Raw genomic sequence first — 20,517 nt, 5'->3', positions numbered from 1 at the left:
CAGCTGATTTTTTGTATTTTTAGTAGAGACGGGGTTTCACCGTGTTGACCAGGATGGTCTCGATCTCTTGACCTCGTGATCCACCCGCCTCGGCCTCCCAAAGTGCTAGGATTACAGGCTTGAGCCACCGCGCCCGGCCACATTTCTATTCCTAAACTCAAATACCCTATGATGAAATTGTGGGTCTCTGCTGTCTCCCCCACTACAGGGAGAGCTCCTTGAGCTTTTCACCCCTAGCATCTACTGTGGTCTCTGGCCACAGCAGGTGCTCAGTGAATGCTGTGAAGTGAAACATGGAAGGGTGTGCTGACATGTGCATGTGACACACTCAGGCCTGTTTATGGATGTCTTTGTAGTATCATAGACGGTGATATATTTTTTTCTATACAACTTCTTCACCTCTATCTTTCCTAATGTTATACAAGTCCTTCCGTACAAATTACAAAAGAATACCTTCCTCCTCCAAGACTTATACTGTAAATGAGGTGAATTCGACATGAACAGAGGTGAGAAAGCCTAGTCTGCCCATTTGTACTTAGCTCATAAGCTGGGAGGGAAGGAGAGGTGGAAGATGGAATGGGGAAGGCAGGCAAGGGCCAGCCAACTGGGAACCTTCTGCAGGACCATGAGCTTTGCAGAGAACAGGAAGCCTTCAAATGACTTCTAGCAGGAGGGAGGTTAGGGCTGAGTTTTCGACAGCTCATCCAGGCAGTTTACAGAGGATGAATTTGAGGGAATACAGCTAGATTCATGGAAAACAGTTCCAAGGCCATCACAATAATCAATAGTCCTCATGTATGCTATAAACAAGCGTGGTAATTATGGGGAAAAAATGGACTCAGGAAGTATTTACCAAGCCAACCTGGCATGACTTGGCAATCAACTGAAGCGGAGAAAGAGGTGAAGGAGAAAGAAAAGTCTACAATGGTGCCCAGGTGACAGAACAATGGTGAGACCAGTTCTGACTGGGAAAAGAGAAGGAGGAGCAGGCCAGGGGGAACGATGGGATATTTAATTGTGGACATGCTGACTTGGCAATGCCTAAAGGACGTCCAAGCAGGTCTGTCCAGCAAGCATATTAGACATGGGACCTTGGACCTGATATCAGGCCTGTCTAAGCCACAGTTTCCTCAGGTGGGAAATGCAGGTGCCACCATGCTCCTCCTCTCTCACAGTCTACTGTGAGGATTAAAGGAGGCAGAGTATAAAATACTTTGTCATAAGCCTGCCGCAGTTCCAGAAGCAATAGTTGGACTCAGTGGGGAAAACAGGAGACAGAGCTTTGGAAGTCCTTGGCATATGGACAATATGGTTGAGACCTAAAAGTTAATAAGACCATATGCCATGAGAAAGAAAACAACGTAAAGACAAAACCACCCTACCCCAACACCCATATTTAAGGAAGTTGAGGGATGAGGAGATACAAAAAGAAACTTAAAAAAAAAAAAAAAAAAAAAAAAAAAAAAAAAAAAAAAAAACCAAAACCTCAGTAAGTATTGCAAAAACACAGAAACAGGGGAGCAATGAATCTGAAGGAGAAGGTAGCTGCCAACAAGACAAAGAAGAACTGACCTGACTTTGCCAGCGCAGTCTCCTGGGATGGGCACCGGAAACAACAACGAACAGGGCACGGAAGGGCATTCGGACAGCTGTCGGAGAAGAGGCTGAGAAGGGAAGGGAAAACACTGCGCCCACCTCAAAAGGAAAATGAGCAAGGCCAACAGAGCACTAAGAGGCTGAGTGTTCAGAGATTTGGGTATGTTTTTAAAATGAAGGTTTCACCAGGCAGTGTAGCTCATGCCTGTAATCCCAGCACTTTGGGAGGCCAAGGCAAGAGGATCGCTTGAGCCCAGCCATTTGAGACCAGCCTGGGCCACCAGTGAACACTGTTTCTACAAAAAAATTTAAAAATCAGCTGAGGGCATGGTGGCACATGCCTGTAATCCCAGCTACTCAGGAGCTGGGGGTGGGAGGATGGCTTGAGCCTAGGATTTTAAGGTGCCAGTGAGCTGAGATTGTGCCACTGCACTCCGGCCTGAGTGACAGAGTGAGACCCAGGCTGGAGTGCAGTGCAGTGGCACCATCTCAGCTCACTGCAATCTTAACTTTAATTTTATTTAAAAAAAAAAAAGTTAAAATTAAATGAAGGTGCCAGAAAGACAGGAGAGGATGAAGACGCAGAGCGGGAAAGCCTAATCCAGGGAGAACACAGAGAGGATCCAGACAAAGCACGTAGAGGGCTGGGCCTGAACAGGAGGTCAGCTCATCCTGAGACTCTGAGATCTTTCCAAACAATGGCCCAAGCAGAAGAAAAGTAAGGGGACCTGCTCAAGTCTAGGGGACCGAGGAGTAGGAAGTGGGTGAGGGGCCTAAAAGGGAGAGTGGTGGGGAGGCCTCATTAGCATCTCTTCCAATTCTCTCAAACAGTTTCTTCCTTTTAACGCAAGCATCATTCAAGCAGTGAGCTGTCACTACGTAATTTGACTTCAAAATACTAATGGCAATAATATTAATGGGAACACTCATTTAATATCTTGGCAGGAACAATTTTTCAGGATCATGACCTTTCCTATTTTAAAATAAAATTCTGTATCCACAAGTTTGGTCCTATAGGACCAAATGACAACAGAAGGCGTCAACACCCAGCAGACACAGTTCAGAGAGAAAAATGCATATTGGAGCTCTAATGAAGCAACTTCAGGAGTCACTTATTTTGCCAGAAAAGGACGGTTTAAAGAAAATGAGTTTAGACGGCAACTGTCGCTTCAAGGTCACAGTTGTACCTTGACTTTGTTTACATCCCTTGCTGGTGCCCTGTTCGAACCAAGGGCAGGCTGTCATTAATACATTCCTGACATAGTGTGTGCTGGATGGTGGTTTCAGTCTCTCGCTTTTTCCTATTTTGAAATCCATCTTTTACCACCCAAACAAAAGTTAACATTTTGTTTGAAGAACCTGGGATTCAGCTCATCTTTTCACACACCTTTATTACTTATTTAAGTAATCAAGGGAATAAAAACCATACTGGCATATTCATTCTCTCTAAACTACTCCTGAGGCTGCTCTTGAACTCACACACACCAAAAAAAGTATTAATGTCTATATCTGAAATACGAATTTTTAAAGAGAAACCTTTTAGCAAAAGTAGTATACATGGCAATGTTTGAATCATGATTCAGACTCAAGACAGAGAATTGGGAACATTTTCTTTCTACAAACATTTCCTGAATCCCAAGCATGTGCAGGGCACTTTGCCAGGTGGTGGGGGGAAGTTGGGGGTCCCTAAGGTTCATGCAGATGGCAGTACTTTGGGGCTGAAAGTAGCATGTCAGTGGTCAAAGTGAGGGCCGACACCCACAAACACATTCTCATTCACTCCAGACATTTGCAACAGCAACGCCCCAGCAAATCAATACAACCACAACCCAGGTACAGGATGTGCATGACAAGAAGGCGCAGAGGCCCAGCAAGGAGACTTAAAAACAATATATTCTTGTCACAGCCAGAGAGCTAACAAAGGCTTCTGAACAACCAAAACCAAGGCTATGCTGAACATCAAATGCAAACACTGTCGTGCTGTACCATGAAGCAAAGGAAACTTTTGTTCTGAAAAATTACATATATACAGTTCAGAAATCTTTAGCTTAAAATCGACTGTGAAAGATCTTGGTCCCAGAACAAGTGTCCATAAAAGTAGAAATGATCACCGTCAAAATGAGTCCCCAAGTGGGACATGGTGGCTCATGCCTGTAATCCCAGCACTTGGGGAGGCCATGAAGGGTGGCAATACTTGAAGCAGGAGTTTGAGAGCAGCCTGGGCAACACAGTGAGACCCTATCTCTACAAGAAAAAAAGTTTTCTAATTAGCCAACCATGGCACTCCTGTAGTCCCAGCTACTCAGGTGGCTGAGGAAAGAGGATCACTTGGGCCCAGGAGGTCAAGGTTACAGTGAGTTAAGATTGTACCACTTTACTCCAGCCTGGGCAACAGAGTAAGACCCTATGTCTGCTAAAAAGAAAAAAAAGTTTTTTGTTTGACTCCATATAGGAAAAAAAGTACTTCATATTTTCCACAAGCCAAATCAAAACTGTTCAGCCTGAGCAACATGGCAAGACTCTGCCTCTACAAAAAATTAAAAAATTAGCTGGCCTTGGTGGCACATGCCTATGGTCCCAATTCCTCGGGTGGCTGAGGCAGGAGGACCACTTGAGCCCAAGAGGTTGCAGTGACTCATGTTCATGCCCCTGCATTCCAACCTGGGGGACACAGTGAGACCCTGTCTAAAAGTATATATATAATTAAAAAATTGTTGGTGTCCTTGATTATACCTATAAATCCACATTCAAATTATGCACTTTTTTTCTTGGAGACAAATTTTCACTCCATAACCCAGGCTGGAGTGCACAATCTCGACTCACTGCAACCTCCACCTCACCTCCTGGGTTCGAGCAATCCTCATGTCTCAGCCTCCCAAGTAGCTGGAATTATAGGCGTGTACCACCAAGCCCAGCTAATTTTTGTATTTTCAGTAAAGATGGGGTTTCACCATGTTGGCTAGGCTGGCTAGTCTCGAACAGCAGACATCAAGCGATCCGCCCAACTTAGCCTCCCATAGTGCTGCGATTACAGGCATGAGCCACCACAGCCTGCCCAAATGATGCACTTTTAAAACTGGAGTTTTCCTCCTTGAAAGCATGATAGAACAATTCATATCCACTAACTTGTATTAGATATTCAAACTAATCAAGGAAAATATATTTCAATGCCAATGGAAAGAGGCTGTTTACCATTATTTCCCTTAATTACAGCAATAAAAGCATTCCAGATTTTCAAAGGCCTCTTTTTGTCCTTTGCAGTTAAATATTGCAACTAGAATTCTTTCTGGTTTGCTGGTTCTAACTCAGACCCTCTACTGTCCAATATTGAATAAGCGAACCAACAGACTTCATTTCAAGGTTTTCCATGAACCAACTTTGGCCAACATTGTAACTATAATAATTCCAGCTTCATTTTCCCATATTCCTTGCAAGATCTTTTAGAGAGGACCTACAGACTTTACCCCCAATCCCTATGATGCTAGGATAAGGAAGCCATCTTCTCCTCCACCAGTAAGTAGACATCTCCTACTGATTTATGTTCCAGAAGCCTACATAAAAAGCAAAAACAGTGAGAAAGGTGCACTCAGAAATCCCTTCTAACTCTAAAATCCTATGTAGAGAAATGTCTTACTGCTTTCAAAGTTAACTTCAGAACAGGGCTGGGCCCGTAACTTCACACTGAAGTGCTGAGGGTAGGGTCGTGGTGGTGACATCGCCAGTCTTTCTCTGTGGTGGTGTGTCATGCCCCGTGTAGACAGTTTACATAAGTCCTCACCGTGTTCTGAAGTAACCCTGTGAGGCAGGTACTGTGTTGTCGATGAGAAAACTGAGGCTTGCAGGGGTTAAATTATCCCTGCTAATAAGAGGCAGAAGGAATAGCTGAACCCCAATCTGGCTGACACCCAACTATCACACTATGATGCACTGATAATTATGGTAGTTGTCCAATAAATATTACTCAAAGCCTGTATTTCTATGTTATTAGTCCATAATTATAGATTCTGCATCCTAATTAATATGACTTAGGCAAATGTTAATGTGTCTTCTTATATTAAACACAGACCAAATAAACGTTGAAGGGACAGTCAGGAATTTCAGGGAGATGCCAAAATAGGCATTATCCGAAACTATTCAAAATAGGCAAAATTTTCCAGAGTTAATCCACAACATTATCATCAAAAAAGTAAATGGGTTTTCAGAAGTAAGCAAGAATCAATTATCTCTAGTTTTTTGGTTTTTTGTTCTTTGTTTTTTACAGTGGCTGAGGTTTTATTTCCTCTATGATTACTGGCAGTAATATGTTAATTCTCAGCCATAAATGTATAGTTTTGTCTACATTTATGTAACAAATAAAAACAATTTGGGGCCCTATCAGTTATATCACTGCAATGCAATTATCCTGTCCATCTAAATTATTGAAACTTTCCATTAATATTTATGAGTCCATAGAAAACAAATATGCTTTTCAGAAACTGAAAAATCTGGGATAAACTGTAGACTCTTTGTTTCCTTTCCCCATTCTCTCCTTAGAAATCATGTTGCTAAAGGGGGCGGAGATAACTAGATGCTTCTACGATGTCATTTGTGGACACCAACAAGACTATACCCTACCCCACCCCGAAGAAACTTTCACACCACCACCCCTGTTTTCTAAGATGCAATCCTGTGAGTGTCTTTCCTCAGCCAGTATGACTCTTTTCAGAAGGCCCTTGTCAGAATATTCATTTCCTTGGGAAATTAAAAGCAACCAAAAGCTTCATCTGCCAGGATTAGAAAAAATAAATAAATAATGTTTTTAAAGATTAAAATTTTAAAAAAAAGTAACTAGGCTAGGAGTGGCGGCTCTCACCTATAATCCCAGCATTTTGGGAGGCTGAAGCAGGATAGCCTGAGCCCAGGAGTTCAAGACTAGCCTGAGCAACATAGAGTGAGCTTGTCTCTAAAAAATATAATTAATTAATTTAAAAAGCAACCAAAGCCAGCATTTCTCCAGTGCCTATCTTGTGCTGGGCATGTTTAATGTAGTAAATCTAATCTTCATACCAAGCCTATGAGGTAGTAAACGTTAGCACCATTTTCCAGAAGAGAAAACTAATCGTCAGAGATGGAGGGACTTGCTCATCGCTCACGCTCCTGGGAAGCAGCAGACCTGGAACAGTGCCCCGAGCTTGCTGACATGAAACCGACACTCTTCCTACCACCCTCCATTGTTTTTCCACCTGGCAAGCTTGTTCCCACCCCAGGGCCTTTGTTGCCTCTGCTTGGAATGCTCTTTCTCTAATCTTCACAGGGCTGCGTGCTTCTTGTCACTCAGATCTCTCAGCCGAATTGTCACCCTTTCTGCGCAGTGTTCTCTGACCACTCCAGGTAAAGTAGCCACCTTGTCGCACCGGATCATGTCACACTGCTTTGCTTCCCTTCTTGGCACCTACCCAGCATTTGTCATTTTCTCCATCGTGCGATTGCCTGCTTGTGCTAGGGCAGCAGCTCTGGAGAGCCAAGTTGCTGGGTCTGGAGTTCTCTGCCCTACCTGTAACACCTACAACAGGGTCAGGCACACAGTAGGTAGTCAATAAACACCTATGAATGATTCACTGGATGGCTCCCCTGCTGTCTCCACCACACAATGAGGTGGAGTCGGGAAAGAATCTTGGTCTGAAGTCTAGAAAGCTGGATTCTCACTTTATCTTTAGCTAGGGGGCTGCTCTCTGGACAATCTCCATTCAGCTCAATTTCCACCAACATCAGGTTGTCTACAAGATGCTAGTGAATGAACTGGAATTCCAGAGAGGCCCAGGAAACCTGTTGGGTCACGGGGAGCCAGGCCATGGGAGACTGTAGCTCAAAGGGTAAGAGGATCAGGCAGTCCTCACCAATCTCATCATTTTGTCTTGGACTACCACAGCAGAGCACCATAATGCCCACTGCAGCTCAAAAAGAGGGTAAATGTTTTAAGAAAAAGTGGATGAAAAAAATAAATCCTATTTCTTTTTACAAGGGAAAAGTTTATATTAACAAAAGATATCAAGCCAGGGTCACTCAAACTGTCCTAGTTTTGTTTTTTTTAAGTTTTCATCTAGTGCAAACCTCAAAGAAACCCTTTCAAAAAATAGAGGCTTTTGAAAATACCTAAATAACAAAACCAAATAGGTTCTAAAATGGGTCATCACCTAGTATATTTCACCAGGAGCCATAAGTGAGAACACATTTTTAATAACATCTTTTTCTCTAAAATTTATAGCTCCTAGCTCCTATTTCCTACTTTCTATAATTAATTGAAGTGAAAATGTCCTCAAATACAAAGGAAAACTCTAGAACCACACCCTGAATGTTAGGAATTAATAAAAGCCTTATATCTGAATCTTGTCAACTGAGGTTTCTTTGTGTCCTTTAGGTTTAGGAAAGGCTTTAGGGGGGCTGCTAATCTGATGACATGGTTCCCAGAATCATCAATATGCACATATGTCCATTTTTCTAGAAACAGGGTCTGCAGCTTTCATCACTAAAAAAGTCTAGGGCTCAACAACAGTTTCAAAATCACTGCTTTAGATGGAATCTGCTCTCAACTCTTCCGTACCATAATACAACAATAGTAATCTATATTAAAGCATCTAAGGGGCCCACAGCTTGCAAATAAATGTATTCTGCTAGGAAATTAAGCTAATACACACATGACTTTTGGGTATGCTTCTCAAAATAATTTCAGAGCCCAGAAGAAATCTGAACATCAGAAGTCTCCTGAAGATATTTCAGAAGGGAGCAGAATTTCCATTGTCCAATGGAACCATTACCAGAACCACAAAACTCTAATACCGGAAGGACCACAGAGCTCAGAGGGCCCAGCCCTCCAACATCACAGACATAAAAACCAAAGCCAGTTGTAAGGAAAGAGGGCACTGGATCATATTTAAGTGCTTGCAACACAAGAGGTGGAGAGACAGAGATATGCAAGAACAAGGAACAAATGTGACTTACAAATAAATATGCAGCTTTGTAATTTTTGTTTAAGTGCCTGGAGAACAGAGGCTAGGTCTGAAATTGGAAATACAGGAACAGGTATAGAATACGCTCACTCTGGCTCCATATGACTTACTTTATTTATGTAATTATGACAGGGCTCATGTTGACCACAGTTTTATGCTCTGGCAAATTTCTTAATTTCTTACCACAAGCACAAACTAAACATCTTTGGTAAGCTTTTAAGCATTTCTCTCTCTATGAGGTCAAAGATGTGCAAGGGTAAAACTTATATGGAATCAAAGGAACTTTGGGGAAGGCAGTATGTAATAAAACATTGCTGGTAAGCTTCCCATTAAACAGGCTTTCTACTACAAAGTCCTATGTGCTTTGACAGATACTGCTGTAATTTACTAGTGCTAGAGAAACACACTAACATAATAATCTTGATAAATCTCTCCAGATAGGACCATGATTCTCAACAAAAATTTCCTGTCTCATAAAATTCTTTAGCATAGCACTTAAACACTACTATAGCCAATACCCTTGGGCTCATTCCTCCATCTCATTAAAATGTCTGTCCTACAGTGATTTATAGTATTTGTCATCACCCTAGCTGGATACATAGACTGGTGGCTACAGACACTGTGGAACTATAATGCTGTAATTGCTGTACTAGTGGGAATGGCTTCTAGCAAAACAGTGGGATTCTCAGTTTCTCTCTGACTTGACATAACAGAGCCATAACTTACAACCATTCCATAGAACAAGGAGTGCGTTAAATCCAGAAATACAACTGCATGGCTTGAAATGTATTTCCTTAAGGCTGATTCTAAACGAAGAAAATAATACCAACATCACTTGCAATGCTATACAAGACACTTAGATGTGAGCTAAATCCTCTCCAACCCTGAGCAATTTAGATTTGGACCAATTTAATTCTTAGGAGTTACTAACTTTGATAAGACATAATTCGACAGCTTAAAGCCAAACCAATTACTCCAAAAGGGAAGAAATTATGTAATTGCCTAATACATGGAAACACAGGCTTTAGAGATGTAAAAGTCTGTAGAGATGGTTTAGTGCAGCCCCCTCACAATATAACAGGGAAATGAGACCCCGATAAGTAGAGGCTTGCCTAAGGTCACAGCTTGAACCCAGTTCTTCTGACTCCCATTAAAGTACAGCATTCCCATATTGCTGGGAGTTGTATACTGAAATAAAAAGAGGGGTTTTGTTTTTGTTTTTTCCTTTTTTGAGACAGGGTCTCACTCTGCTGCGCAGGCTGAAGAGCAGCAGCTCAATCATAGCTCTCACTGCAGCCTGCAGCCTTGAACTCCTAGACTTAAGCAATCCTCCTCCCTCAGCCTCCCCAGTAGATGGGACTACAGGTACACACCACCACGCCACCCTGGCAGAGTTTGTCTTTTTCTAATTGGATAGTTAATACAATACTAATTTGCAGTAAAGGTTAACTCTCCATATATTTACTAGTAAGCTAGCTTTCTCTGAAATCCTAGGACACAAATATTTATGTAAGTAAACATCTAAATATACATCTAAACTAATGTCTTTTATAAATTAATAAATTATTACATATCTAAATAAATCTATCTATATTTTTGTAGATATAAATAGATATTAATAGACATTAAAAGTGTGTTTATCACACTTCTCACAAGGTAGGGCAGGCTTGTTCAACCCACAGCCCATAGGCCATATGTGGCTCAGGACAATTTTAAATGCAGCCCAACGCAAATTCATAAACTTTCTTAAAACATTATGAGATTTTTCTGAGGATTTTTTTAAGCACATCAGCTATCATTAGTGTTAGTGTATTTTATGTGTGGCCCAAGACAATTCTTCTTCCAACGTGGCCCAGGGAAGCCAAAAGATTGGACACCCCTGTTAAGGACAACAGTAATGCTTTGGCTGGAACTTTGGTTCCCACAATCTGGAAACAAAGGCTTGAGCTACAGTGTCAAACAACACAAAAAATGTCCCAGGTCCAAGCAAGTATGAGTCAAGAGGGTTGTCTTCATAATAGGGAGTGTTGCAGTCTGTGGCAAACTGGACCAAACAGCACCAAATGCCTTCAGTTTCAATGTTAAAAACACCTGTGCCAAATGAATATACCTACAGGCTGTCTGCAGGCCTAAGAGCTATTAGGCTTTTTGTTGTTGTTCTGAATAAGATGATCCTCCTGCTTCAATATCTATGATTATTTTACGATCTGTACAAAACTTAAGGTATTTGATGGTTCAAATATAGTGTTCCTACTTTCTGCCTCTGGGAGTCAAAAGCTCTTCTGCAGTTCATCTGTTCACAAGCATGGAAACAGTTTCCTCCCAAACTTTCCAAAGGTGGAAACATTTCTGTGGGTCAGGAACATTTACCTTTCAAAAGGGCATCTATGATGTCTCTCTGGGAAATTACCAGGTCAGAAGTTCCTTTTCTTCTTTTGAGGAAAGATTGTTCACAGTCATTTAACTGAAGCAGGCTGTGGCTCTCTATGTTGGATCCTTAAAAGTCAGCTCTTTGTTTTTCCTCCAGGAAGATGTTCCTGACCTCTACGACCAGGGGCTTACCTGCCTCTGAGTGCTTCTGTAATTCCCTAGTTTCTTTTGTTTGTTTTTTACCCTAATCTACCTCTCCCTTGGAATTACAAGACTTATGAAGGAAGGGCCATGTGTGTCCTGTCCACTTGACTTTACAGGATAGAGCACAATACCTGGTACTTAGTACACGCTCAGTAGTGGACGGATGCTCATCTAGGGCTTGGCATTTCAAATAGAAACATGTAATAGTCTGTCAGAGTCACTACCACAAGAGCCAAGCAGATGAATCTTAGTCAATCACCCAAACAACTGCACCCCAAACTCTCTGTGACCAGGGTCACATGCTTCCATTAGAGGCCAATCCATTCATACATCCGTTCTTTCAGGATGGAGGAGACAGCAGAAAAGGTGATCTCAGGATACTGAGGGAACAATAAGGAGGAGAACCAAACCCAGACTGGTCCTCATCTGGCCCCAGGCACATCTGGGACAGCTGTCTGGGTAATTGTTGACTACAATGAGACCTGAAGCACAAGTAAGAATTAGTAAAGCGTTCCTCCTTTTGAGGAACTGAAAGATGTTCATTGTGACCTAAGCACAGGGTACGGATTTGGGGAAAGGTAAAAGAAAAGGTTCAAGAGGAAAACAGGGGCCAGATCATGGAGAACATCCTATACCACTTTAAAGACTCTGGACTTTGGCTGGGTACAGTGGCTTCATGCCTATAATCCCAGCACTTTGGGAAGCTAAGGTGGGCAGATCACCTGAGATCAAGAGTTCAAGACCAGCCTGGCCAATATGGCAAATCCCTGTCTCTACCAAAAATATAAAAATTAGCCAGGCATGGTGGTGCATGCCTATAATCCCAGCTACTGAGAGGCTGACACAGAAGAATCACTTGAATCTGGGAGGAGAAGGTTAAGTGAGCTGAGATCGTGCCACTGCTCTCCAGCCTGGGCAACAGAGAGAGATTCCGTCTGAAAAATAAAAGACTCTGGACTTTATCTAAGAGCAGTAGAGAATCACAGAAGAGTTTTTTTCATTTTTTTTTTTTTTTTTTGAGACGGAGTTTCGCTCTTGCTACCCAGGCTGGAGTGCAATGGCGCGATCTCGGCTCACTGCAACCTCTGCCTCCTGGTTTCAGGCAATTCTCCTGCCTCAGCCTCCTGAGTAACTGGGATTACAGGCACGCACCACCATACCTAGCTAATTTTTTGTATTTTTAGTAGAGACGGGGTTTCACCATGTTGACCAGGATGGTCTCGATCTCTTGACCTCATGATCCACCCACCTCAGCCTCCCAAAGTGCTAGGATTACAGGCATGAGCCACCACGCCCGGCTAGAAGAGTTTTAATTAAAGAATTGACTATTGGCTTGGCAATTGAGAAAGACTATTTTGGATACAGTAGTGATAGGAGTGGAAAACAATGGACAGGGACTGAGTTTCTACTCAGGCTTCATTTTTATCACATTCTAATAAAGTGGAGCTAAGAAGTCAACACAAAAGGGGAACACAATCTAGTTGACTGTTTTTTTAGCTTTTTTTTTTTTTTTTAATTGAGACAGGGTTTTGCTCTGTCATTTAAGCTAGAATGCAGTGGCATGATCATGGCTCACTGTAGCCTCAACTTCCTAGGTTCAAGTGATCCTCCCACCTCAGCCTCTGGAGTAGCTAGGACTACAGGCATGTGCTACCATGCCTGGCTAATTTTATTTTATTTTTGTGGAGATGGAGTCTCACTATTTTACCTAGGCTGATGTCAAACTCATGGGCCCAAAGGAGCCTATCACCTTGGCCTCCCAAAGTGCTGGGATTACAGAGATGAGGCATAGCACCTGACCCCAGTTGTTTAATTAAATAAAAAAGGACTACCAAGAATCCCAGGCACCTCTATTATTCTATACAAATGCTACTCTTCTCATAAAAATGCACCACACTTTTACCATCACCACTAATCACCATTCTAAACACTTACTAGATACCAAAACTTCACTAAAAGTTGCATAAGATAAAATGATTCATGTTCCACCCACCAACCTCATTCCTCTCCAAGGCTGAGGTACAACCTTTTAAATGCTGATGTCTTGCTTCTGCCCCGACTTTAACATTTTGGGAGTGAAAATTACAAGTGAAAAACATTACAACGTCTTACAATTTAAAAATCACAGTCTTTTAAAATGACATAAGAGCAAGGAATTTTTCCACACACAAGGTTTTCAATCCATTACCATATTCAAAGAACAGAGCAGTCAGGCCAAGTCTTTCAGGCACATATTTGGGTATCACTGATTGATTTAATAGAGGAATACTGTTCATCTGGTCACTCCTCAACTATTTTCACTTATTTCTTTTATAAAGTGGGAAAGATGCTCCCAAAATACTTACACTTTACTTGTTCCCCAGTCACATAAAATTTCATTTAACAAATATTTAATCCTTACTATGTCTGAGGCATTGTGCCAGGGTTAGGACAGCAAATAAGAAATGTGGGTCCCTGCTCTCAAGCCATTTCTAATCTAAAGGAGGTAAGTATAATAAGCAAACTGATTAACAAAACGATCTCAGAGAGCAATGAATGCAATGAACAACAACAAGATAATAATGCTCTCCAAGGGGAAAAATAGCTGAGCCACAACCTGTTGGTGATAAGAAGCAGCTGGTCCCACTGCAGCAAAATTCTTCTTACAATGAAACTGAAGACACTACATAGCCAATACAATTCATGTACACAGAAACAAAATTCCCTCAAGATTCTAAAATACGTCTTTTCCCTAACACACTGTGGATTGACCAGTCAGTGTTAGACACGCCTTCCAATTGGTTCAGAAAAAAATAAATCATGAGAATAAATAACTGTACTACTAAGTACAAAATGGACCACTAGATAGACAATCTGGAAGAATTTTGGTGCTATAAATTCGGACACCTGGATCCAGGAAGGAAGAGAAAAGATAACCCAGGACTGTCCAGTAGTAACCTGGCTACCTCACCTGACAGGACTGATTACAAAACAGGTACCTCACTGAGAAACTGAAGAAAGCAGCCCTCCGGGGCTGCAGAGAACACAATGTCTTCGAGAGGGTTGAACCAGGAAAACAGCCTGGGATCTTGCCAAGCCGGTCCTTCCTTCCTGAGGGGGCGCCAAGGTCTTTCCATGACGCAGCCTCCAGCTCCTCTTGCCTCCTCATATCCCCAGCCCTCTGCATTAAGCATTAGATGTTGGTCCCCATTTTGAAGGTCAGCAAATCAAAAGCAAATACACGAAAGAAGAAAATAGGGTTTTAACAGAGGCAATTCTTCCATTTTTGGAAGCCAGAGAAATTATGCAAAATAAACATGTTCTAGAAGCAGCAGAGAAAAACTGACAGTGATAACTTAGAAAATGAGACCATGTCCAAAAATCAGAAATTGGTTTTATTGTGATTTCATTTTTTCTATGCTTCTACTCTCATAAATATTTTCTGCACTAGAGAGGAAATGTAGTTTTCAAGAGTCAGACTTAGCTCAACTGAAATTCTGTCATTTACTAGCATCTTACTTAACATCTTGAGTAAAATATGCATAAGTCCTTATTGGTTTTTTCCCCGCAATTTTATTCAGGTATAATTGCTATATAGTGACATACTTAAAGTGAACTATTTGATAAGCTTTGATATATGTATGTAACTGTGAAACCATTGCCACAATCAGAATAATAAATATATTCATCTCTCCTAAAAGTTTCTTCCTCCATTGTAATCCACCCCTTCCTCACCTCCAGTCCCCATTTTTAGGCAACCACTGATCTATTTCCTGTCGCTATAGACTCCTTTTCATTTCTAGAATTTTGCATAAATGAAATCGTACTTTTTTGCCTAACTTCTTTCATTCAGCATAATTATTCTGAGATTCATTTCTGTTGTTACATGTGCTCATCTTTTTATTGCTGAGTAATATTGCACCGTATGGATAAGCCACAATTGTTTAAACATACATCTGCTGATTGACATTTGAGTTGTTTCCAGTTATTACAAATAAAGATGCTATGAACATTCATGGACAAGCCTTTGTATGAATGGTTTCATTTCTCTTAGTAAATACTAAAGAGTAGGTTATATGGTTAGGCATATGTTTGATAGTTTGAGAAACTGTCAAACTATTTTTCAATATGACTGTACCCATTTTACATTCCTCATAGTCGCATATGAGAGTTCCAGGTGCTCCACTTCCTCACCAACACTTGGTATGGTCAGTCTTACTAATTTTAGTCTTTCTAGTGGGAGCATATTGAGATCTCATTTTGGCTTTAATTTGCATTTCCTTAATGACATGATTTTGAGCATCTTTTAATGTGCTATTTGGCATGAAGGTGAGTGCCTATTCAAATATTTGACAAGTTACAAGTCCTTTGTTGGATTTTTAAATTAGGTATTTTTCTCATTATTATTGTGCTGTTAGAGTTCTTTTGTATATTCACATCACACGTCTTTCATTTACATGTTGCAGTTATTTTCTCCCATTTGTGGCTCGGGTTTTCATTTTCTTAAACATCCTCTGGGAAGCAATAGTTTTTCATTTTGATAAAGTCCAACTTACTGATTTTTCTACAGTTGGTGCCTTTTGTACACTATCTAAAAATTTTTTGCTGAACCCAAGGTCACTAAAATTTTCTTGTTTTCTTATAGAAGTTTCACAGTTAAACTCTTACATTTAGGTCTATAATCCATGTTGAATTAATGTCTTTGTATGATGTAAGGTAAGCACCAAGGCTCATCTTTCTACATGTGGCTACCCAGTTGTTCAAGCACCATTAGTTGAAAAGATTATCATATCCCCAACTGAGTTGCCTTCTTGGCAGCTTTATCAGAAATCGGTGGATCATCTACATGTGGCTCTATTTCTAGACTCTCTTCTAGTCATTCCACTGATCTGTATGACTCTCTTTACTACAATACCACATTATCTTGATTATGGTCATGTTACAGTTAGCCTTGAAATCAGATAGGGTAAGTCCCCCAACTTGTTCTTTTTCAAAACTATTCTTAGATTGGTCTCAGTACTTTACATTGCCATATAAATTTCAAAGTCAGTCTGTCAATTTCTACAACAAACTTAGAAAGATTTCGATTGAGATTACATTGAATCTATTGAATACTTTGGGAAGAATTGAGATCTTAACCATATTGAATTCTCTCACCCATAACCTACAGCTAACAGCTTCTTATGATCTAGCAAAAACTAAGTCACTAGGTTTTGGGGAGTTTTTTGAACCTGCCACTTCAAGAAAGAGTTTTTGTTTTGTTTTGTTTTTAAGTCAGTAATGTGTAGTTCCACTTGCAACACATAAATTTATTTTGGAGTAAATTCAATTATTCCACATGTAACTGAATAAACTACACATGTCAATTTAACACACTAAAGATAAATAACTATATATGTAATCTTAAATTCCAAAAGCACCTTTGGGCCAGGTGCAGTGGCTCACACCTGTAATCCCAGCACTTTGGGAGGTCGAAGTAGGAGGACGGCTTGAGGCCAAGAATTCAAGACCAGCCTGGTCAAAAAGATAGTAAGACTTCATCCCTATTTTTTTCAAGCATTTTTGAAACTATAAAGGATAATTATTTAAAAACAAGCATGCATTCCATATATTTCTAAATATTTTCTTAACAAGATTTTCTTTAAAAGAAAACAAAAAAAGGAACAACACTCTGCTCATCCTTTCTACCTTATCCTCACAGTTCCAAAATACCCAAAACCTTTTCAAAAAACAAACAAACAAAAAATCTGCCCTGTAATGTATACAAATGCATGACAAATCATTATTTCCCAAAACCTAGGGGAAAAAAAAAAAAAAAAAAAAAATATGGATTGTTTAGATATAACTATCATTCAACAGCTTTTTTTCCCAGTGCCTACTAAGAGCCACATACTCTTCAGCTCAAAGGGAAAAAAAAAAAAAAAAAACAGAAAAAGCTCTGCCCTCTGATGTATAAAAATACATAACAAAGCATCATTTAAATGTCATCTCAAGGTCATTTAAATGCTGAACTTCTCTGCCAACCAAACACTCGCATTTTCCAAAACACCACCAGTGGGTTATATTAAACATCTAAGTGCAATTATTTCAGACCATTATAAATATTGAAATCTCATTTACATTGAATCTTTTATTCATCCAGTGGAACAATACGCAGCTCTATACATGCCACCTAGTCAGGTAACTGGATCTTCCTACACTCATGCTTCTTAGACACCAAGAAGTCCTCATCTTTTGGTCTTCATGTAGGTCACAGGTTTTCTACCTTGACTGCACTCTGAAAACACCTGGGAAGCCTAAAAGTCAAGATGATGAGGACCCACAGCCAGAGATTCCTATCGAGAGTCTTTAAAAGAGGGAATTTTTTTAAGGTCCCTGGGTAATTCAAGTGGGTAGATTACATTTGAGAAGGACGAATCTTGGGTCTCTCAGGGAAGGGATGCGTCTCATGGCCATTGGCCAAGCTGCACCACCATACTTCAGAACCTAGTTCATCTTGAGCTTTGCTCAACGTAACTCCTAATCAGGCACTAACAGAACTCAACAAATCCACTTGGATATCTAAACTCACTTTTATTTCATATCCAGAAATTCACAGGATAAATGTAAATATCTAACTGTATTTTAGCAATTCCTCTAGGCCCCACTTCTAAGTGCCACAAAGTAAATTAGGCTGAAGACAAATTAACTCAATATAATTTGAGGATTAAGGTTAAACAGTCATTATGGTTTTGTACTTCTATTTAAAAGAAAGGAATAGCTCCATAAGACATCTTTAATTTTAGAGAATATAAGATAAAATTACCAATTCCACAAAGTATAAAATAAATAAAATACCTAAATGAGCCTTCATCACCATCCATCTGATTTCATCACTTGTAAATTTCAAACAGATTTTCAATGCTGATATTGAGTTCAAAACTGACTCCCTCCAGAACTTAAACTATTAAACTCCTGAGAGTCTTCATATAACATACTCCATTTTGCCAAACCAGACCACTTTATTATAATTATCTCAAAGTGGGAATGATAACACCCGCATCACAAAGACAGTGTGAGGATTAGGCAGCAAAAGCATGTTCGCACTGTGTAGAGTCCTCTAGAAGTTTTAATTTATTTACAGCAGAAATTTTGCCTCATGGGAACTATGTGAAAAGCAGAGGCAAGTGGGAAGCTGCGGGTAGCTACACGTCAATACCCAGGAACAAGGGCAGGTGATGGGGGGAGGGAGTGCGGTCAACAACCTCCTAAAGAGTCCTTGCAGCCTCTTCTCAGACCAACAGCAGCAGAAACCCACACTGCAGGGCTCCCACCTAGGACTGAGTTACCTGTAAGTATATGTAAATCTCATCTCCTTGGAAAACTGCTAAATAATAACACTGCCAACGTGCAGACCCCAGGCACTCAGATCCCTGCCAGTGTACCTCTGGGATGTGCAAGCCGAAACATGTGTGCACGTCTGAGCGGCTGAACCAACATGTATCCGTAAACATTATGAATAATACTCGCGAGAATGTACGGCTTTCTCCTAAGTAGCGCTTGAAGCACTTTGCCTAAATCAAATTACTTTCGTATCACTCGCGTGCTGAAAGTTGGAGCTTCATGCCCAAAGACTGGGCGGAAGGGGTGACCGCCCTGGACCCCTGCCCGACTTCCCGTTAGGCCGAGCCGCCATCCCGAAAGGGGATAGTGTTCAAGCCAGCTTCCTGGAGACACACCTGCGCCTGCACACACCCACCACGGTCGCGTCACCAGGGCCGCGGACACCCGGGCGAGGACCAAAGTCTGGAGGGAATTCCCTCAGCCACGGAGCGATGGGAAAGCGGGACCCGGGTGAATTTTGAAAAATAGAAGAGAACCGGGGTTGAGTGGACACAAAGGGAAGGGGTCACCGCTACTCACCCAGCCCTCGAAGGTGTCCGAGGCGCCGGTCGTGCGCAGCAGCTCCTGGAACTGCAGGGTGCAGTTGGCCACGAAGTGGTCGTAGCCCAGGGGCGTCTCGTGGAAGACGGCCAACTCGAGGTGACCGCCGTCGGTGACGTTGGCGCAAAACTCCTCATTGTACGTGGGTTTGTTGGTCTTCTGCTTGGTGCTGGTCTGGCCCACGCGCACCTGGTCCACGCTCACCGTCAGGTAGGGGTCCAGCAGCTGGTGGCCCTTCTTGAAGAGCGAGTGGCGCAGGGACCAGCGGGTGGGCTGCAGCCCCACCGCCTCGCCGATGCGGACCCTCAAATAGCCATTGAACTTCATGGTTCCAGACGACATGCCGGCGCCGCTGCCCCAGCCCCGGGGGGCGGCACTGGTTCGCAGCGGGAGAGCGGGGAGTCCGGGCTCAGGCCAGCCCTCGGGGCAGCTGCAGGAGCCCGGGCAGCTCTGGGGAAAGGCAGCGCCCAAGCGCCCCTCGACCGGCCATTCTGCCTCCTCCGTGGGACTTTTCCCTCCCCTCCTTCCCTCCCTCCCGAGGTGGAAAGGAGGGGAGCCCGCTGCCGAGCCCTCAGCGGGCAGGGGAAGCCCGGCCGTCCCTTCCGAGCGCGCGGCGCTTCCCGGGGGCTCGCGCGGGACTCGCCCCTTCTCCAGGGCCGGGCAGCTCCTCTCTCCGGAGAGCCGGAGCTACCCGTCCGGTGAGCTCCAGCCCCAAGCGTCTCTTCCCCCGCCTCCTCCTGCTTCTCCTCCTGCCCCCGCCTCCGCAGGCTCACGCTCTCCCCCACTCGGCGAACTTCAAACCAGGAAGCAGCTGCCGCCGCCTCATCCCAGGCGAGAACCTCGCGCCGCCAGGTTCCAAGTTCAGAGAAGCCCTGCGCCCGCTCCCGCGCCCTCCGGAGCCCGGGGGAGTGGCGCGCAGCCCGCGCCCGGGCCCTGCGGTGGGTGGATCCCCGCGCACGCCCCCGTGGAGCCCAGTGTCCGCTTGCGCCGCCCTGCGCGCCCTCCTTGTAGCGCCGGGTTTGGCCGTGCGCTGCGGGTTAGGGGCCACCCCGGGAGCAAGCCGAAAAGGAAAGGGTTCGTGGCTCGGCATCAGCAAACACCTGGGGCGTAGGAGACTGGACTGGGGAGGGATGGAAGGTTGGGAGGATGCGGAGGAGGCGCTCCAGCTAGGAACCCGTGCGTTGACGAGTCGCCCGCCCCTCTCTCCCAGCCTCCCCGGTGGGCTAGTGACCCTGCAGGACTGTCCCCAAGAGGCCCTGGCCGGAGGTGGGCTCACGGCTGGCAGATTCTTTTTCCTAATCTACAGGGATGGCTCATCCCGGGGTCAGTTTGAATGCATCCTGTTTGTGCGCCTTTCCTACAGAGGCTAATTACACAGTTGTGTGTATGTGTGTGTTTTAATAGGGCAGTAGTAATGGTGGAAATCCTGTTCACCTCCTTCCTCGGAAGGTGTGCCTGG

General features: G+C 42.9%; 1 protein-coding gene across 1 annotated transcript in view; it reads right to left on the bottom strand.

The window, feature by feature from the left end:
- Positions 1-20,121, bottom strand: part of PRKCH (protein kinase C eta) — a 245,035-nt gene extending 224,914 nt beyond the window's left edge. Inside the window, exon 1 of the mRNA XM_017533941.2 lies at positions 19,038-20,121. Within this exon, the coding sequence (XP_017389430.1) occupies positions 19,038-19,400 (363 nt within the window). The 5' untranslated portion in view covers positions 19,401-20,121. The remainder of the gene's footprint in view (positions 1-19,037) is intronic.
- Positions 20,122-20,517: the final 396 nt, after the last annotated feature.

This window comes from Cebus imitator, unplaced genomic scaffold (genome assembly GCF_001604975.1).
Source record: "Cebus imitator isolate Cc_AM_T3 unplaced genomic scaffold, Cebus_imitator-1.0 Scaffold83, whole genome shotgun sequence".
Taxonomy (NCBI): Eukaryota; Metazoa; Chordata; class Mammalia; order Primates; family Cebidae; genus Cebus; species Cebus imitator.
This window is presented reverse-complemented; position numbering and strand designations above follow the sequence as displayed.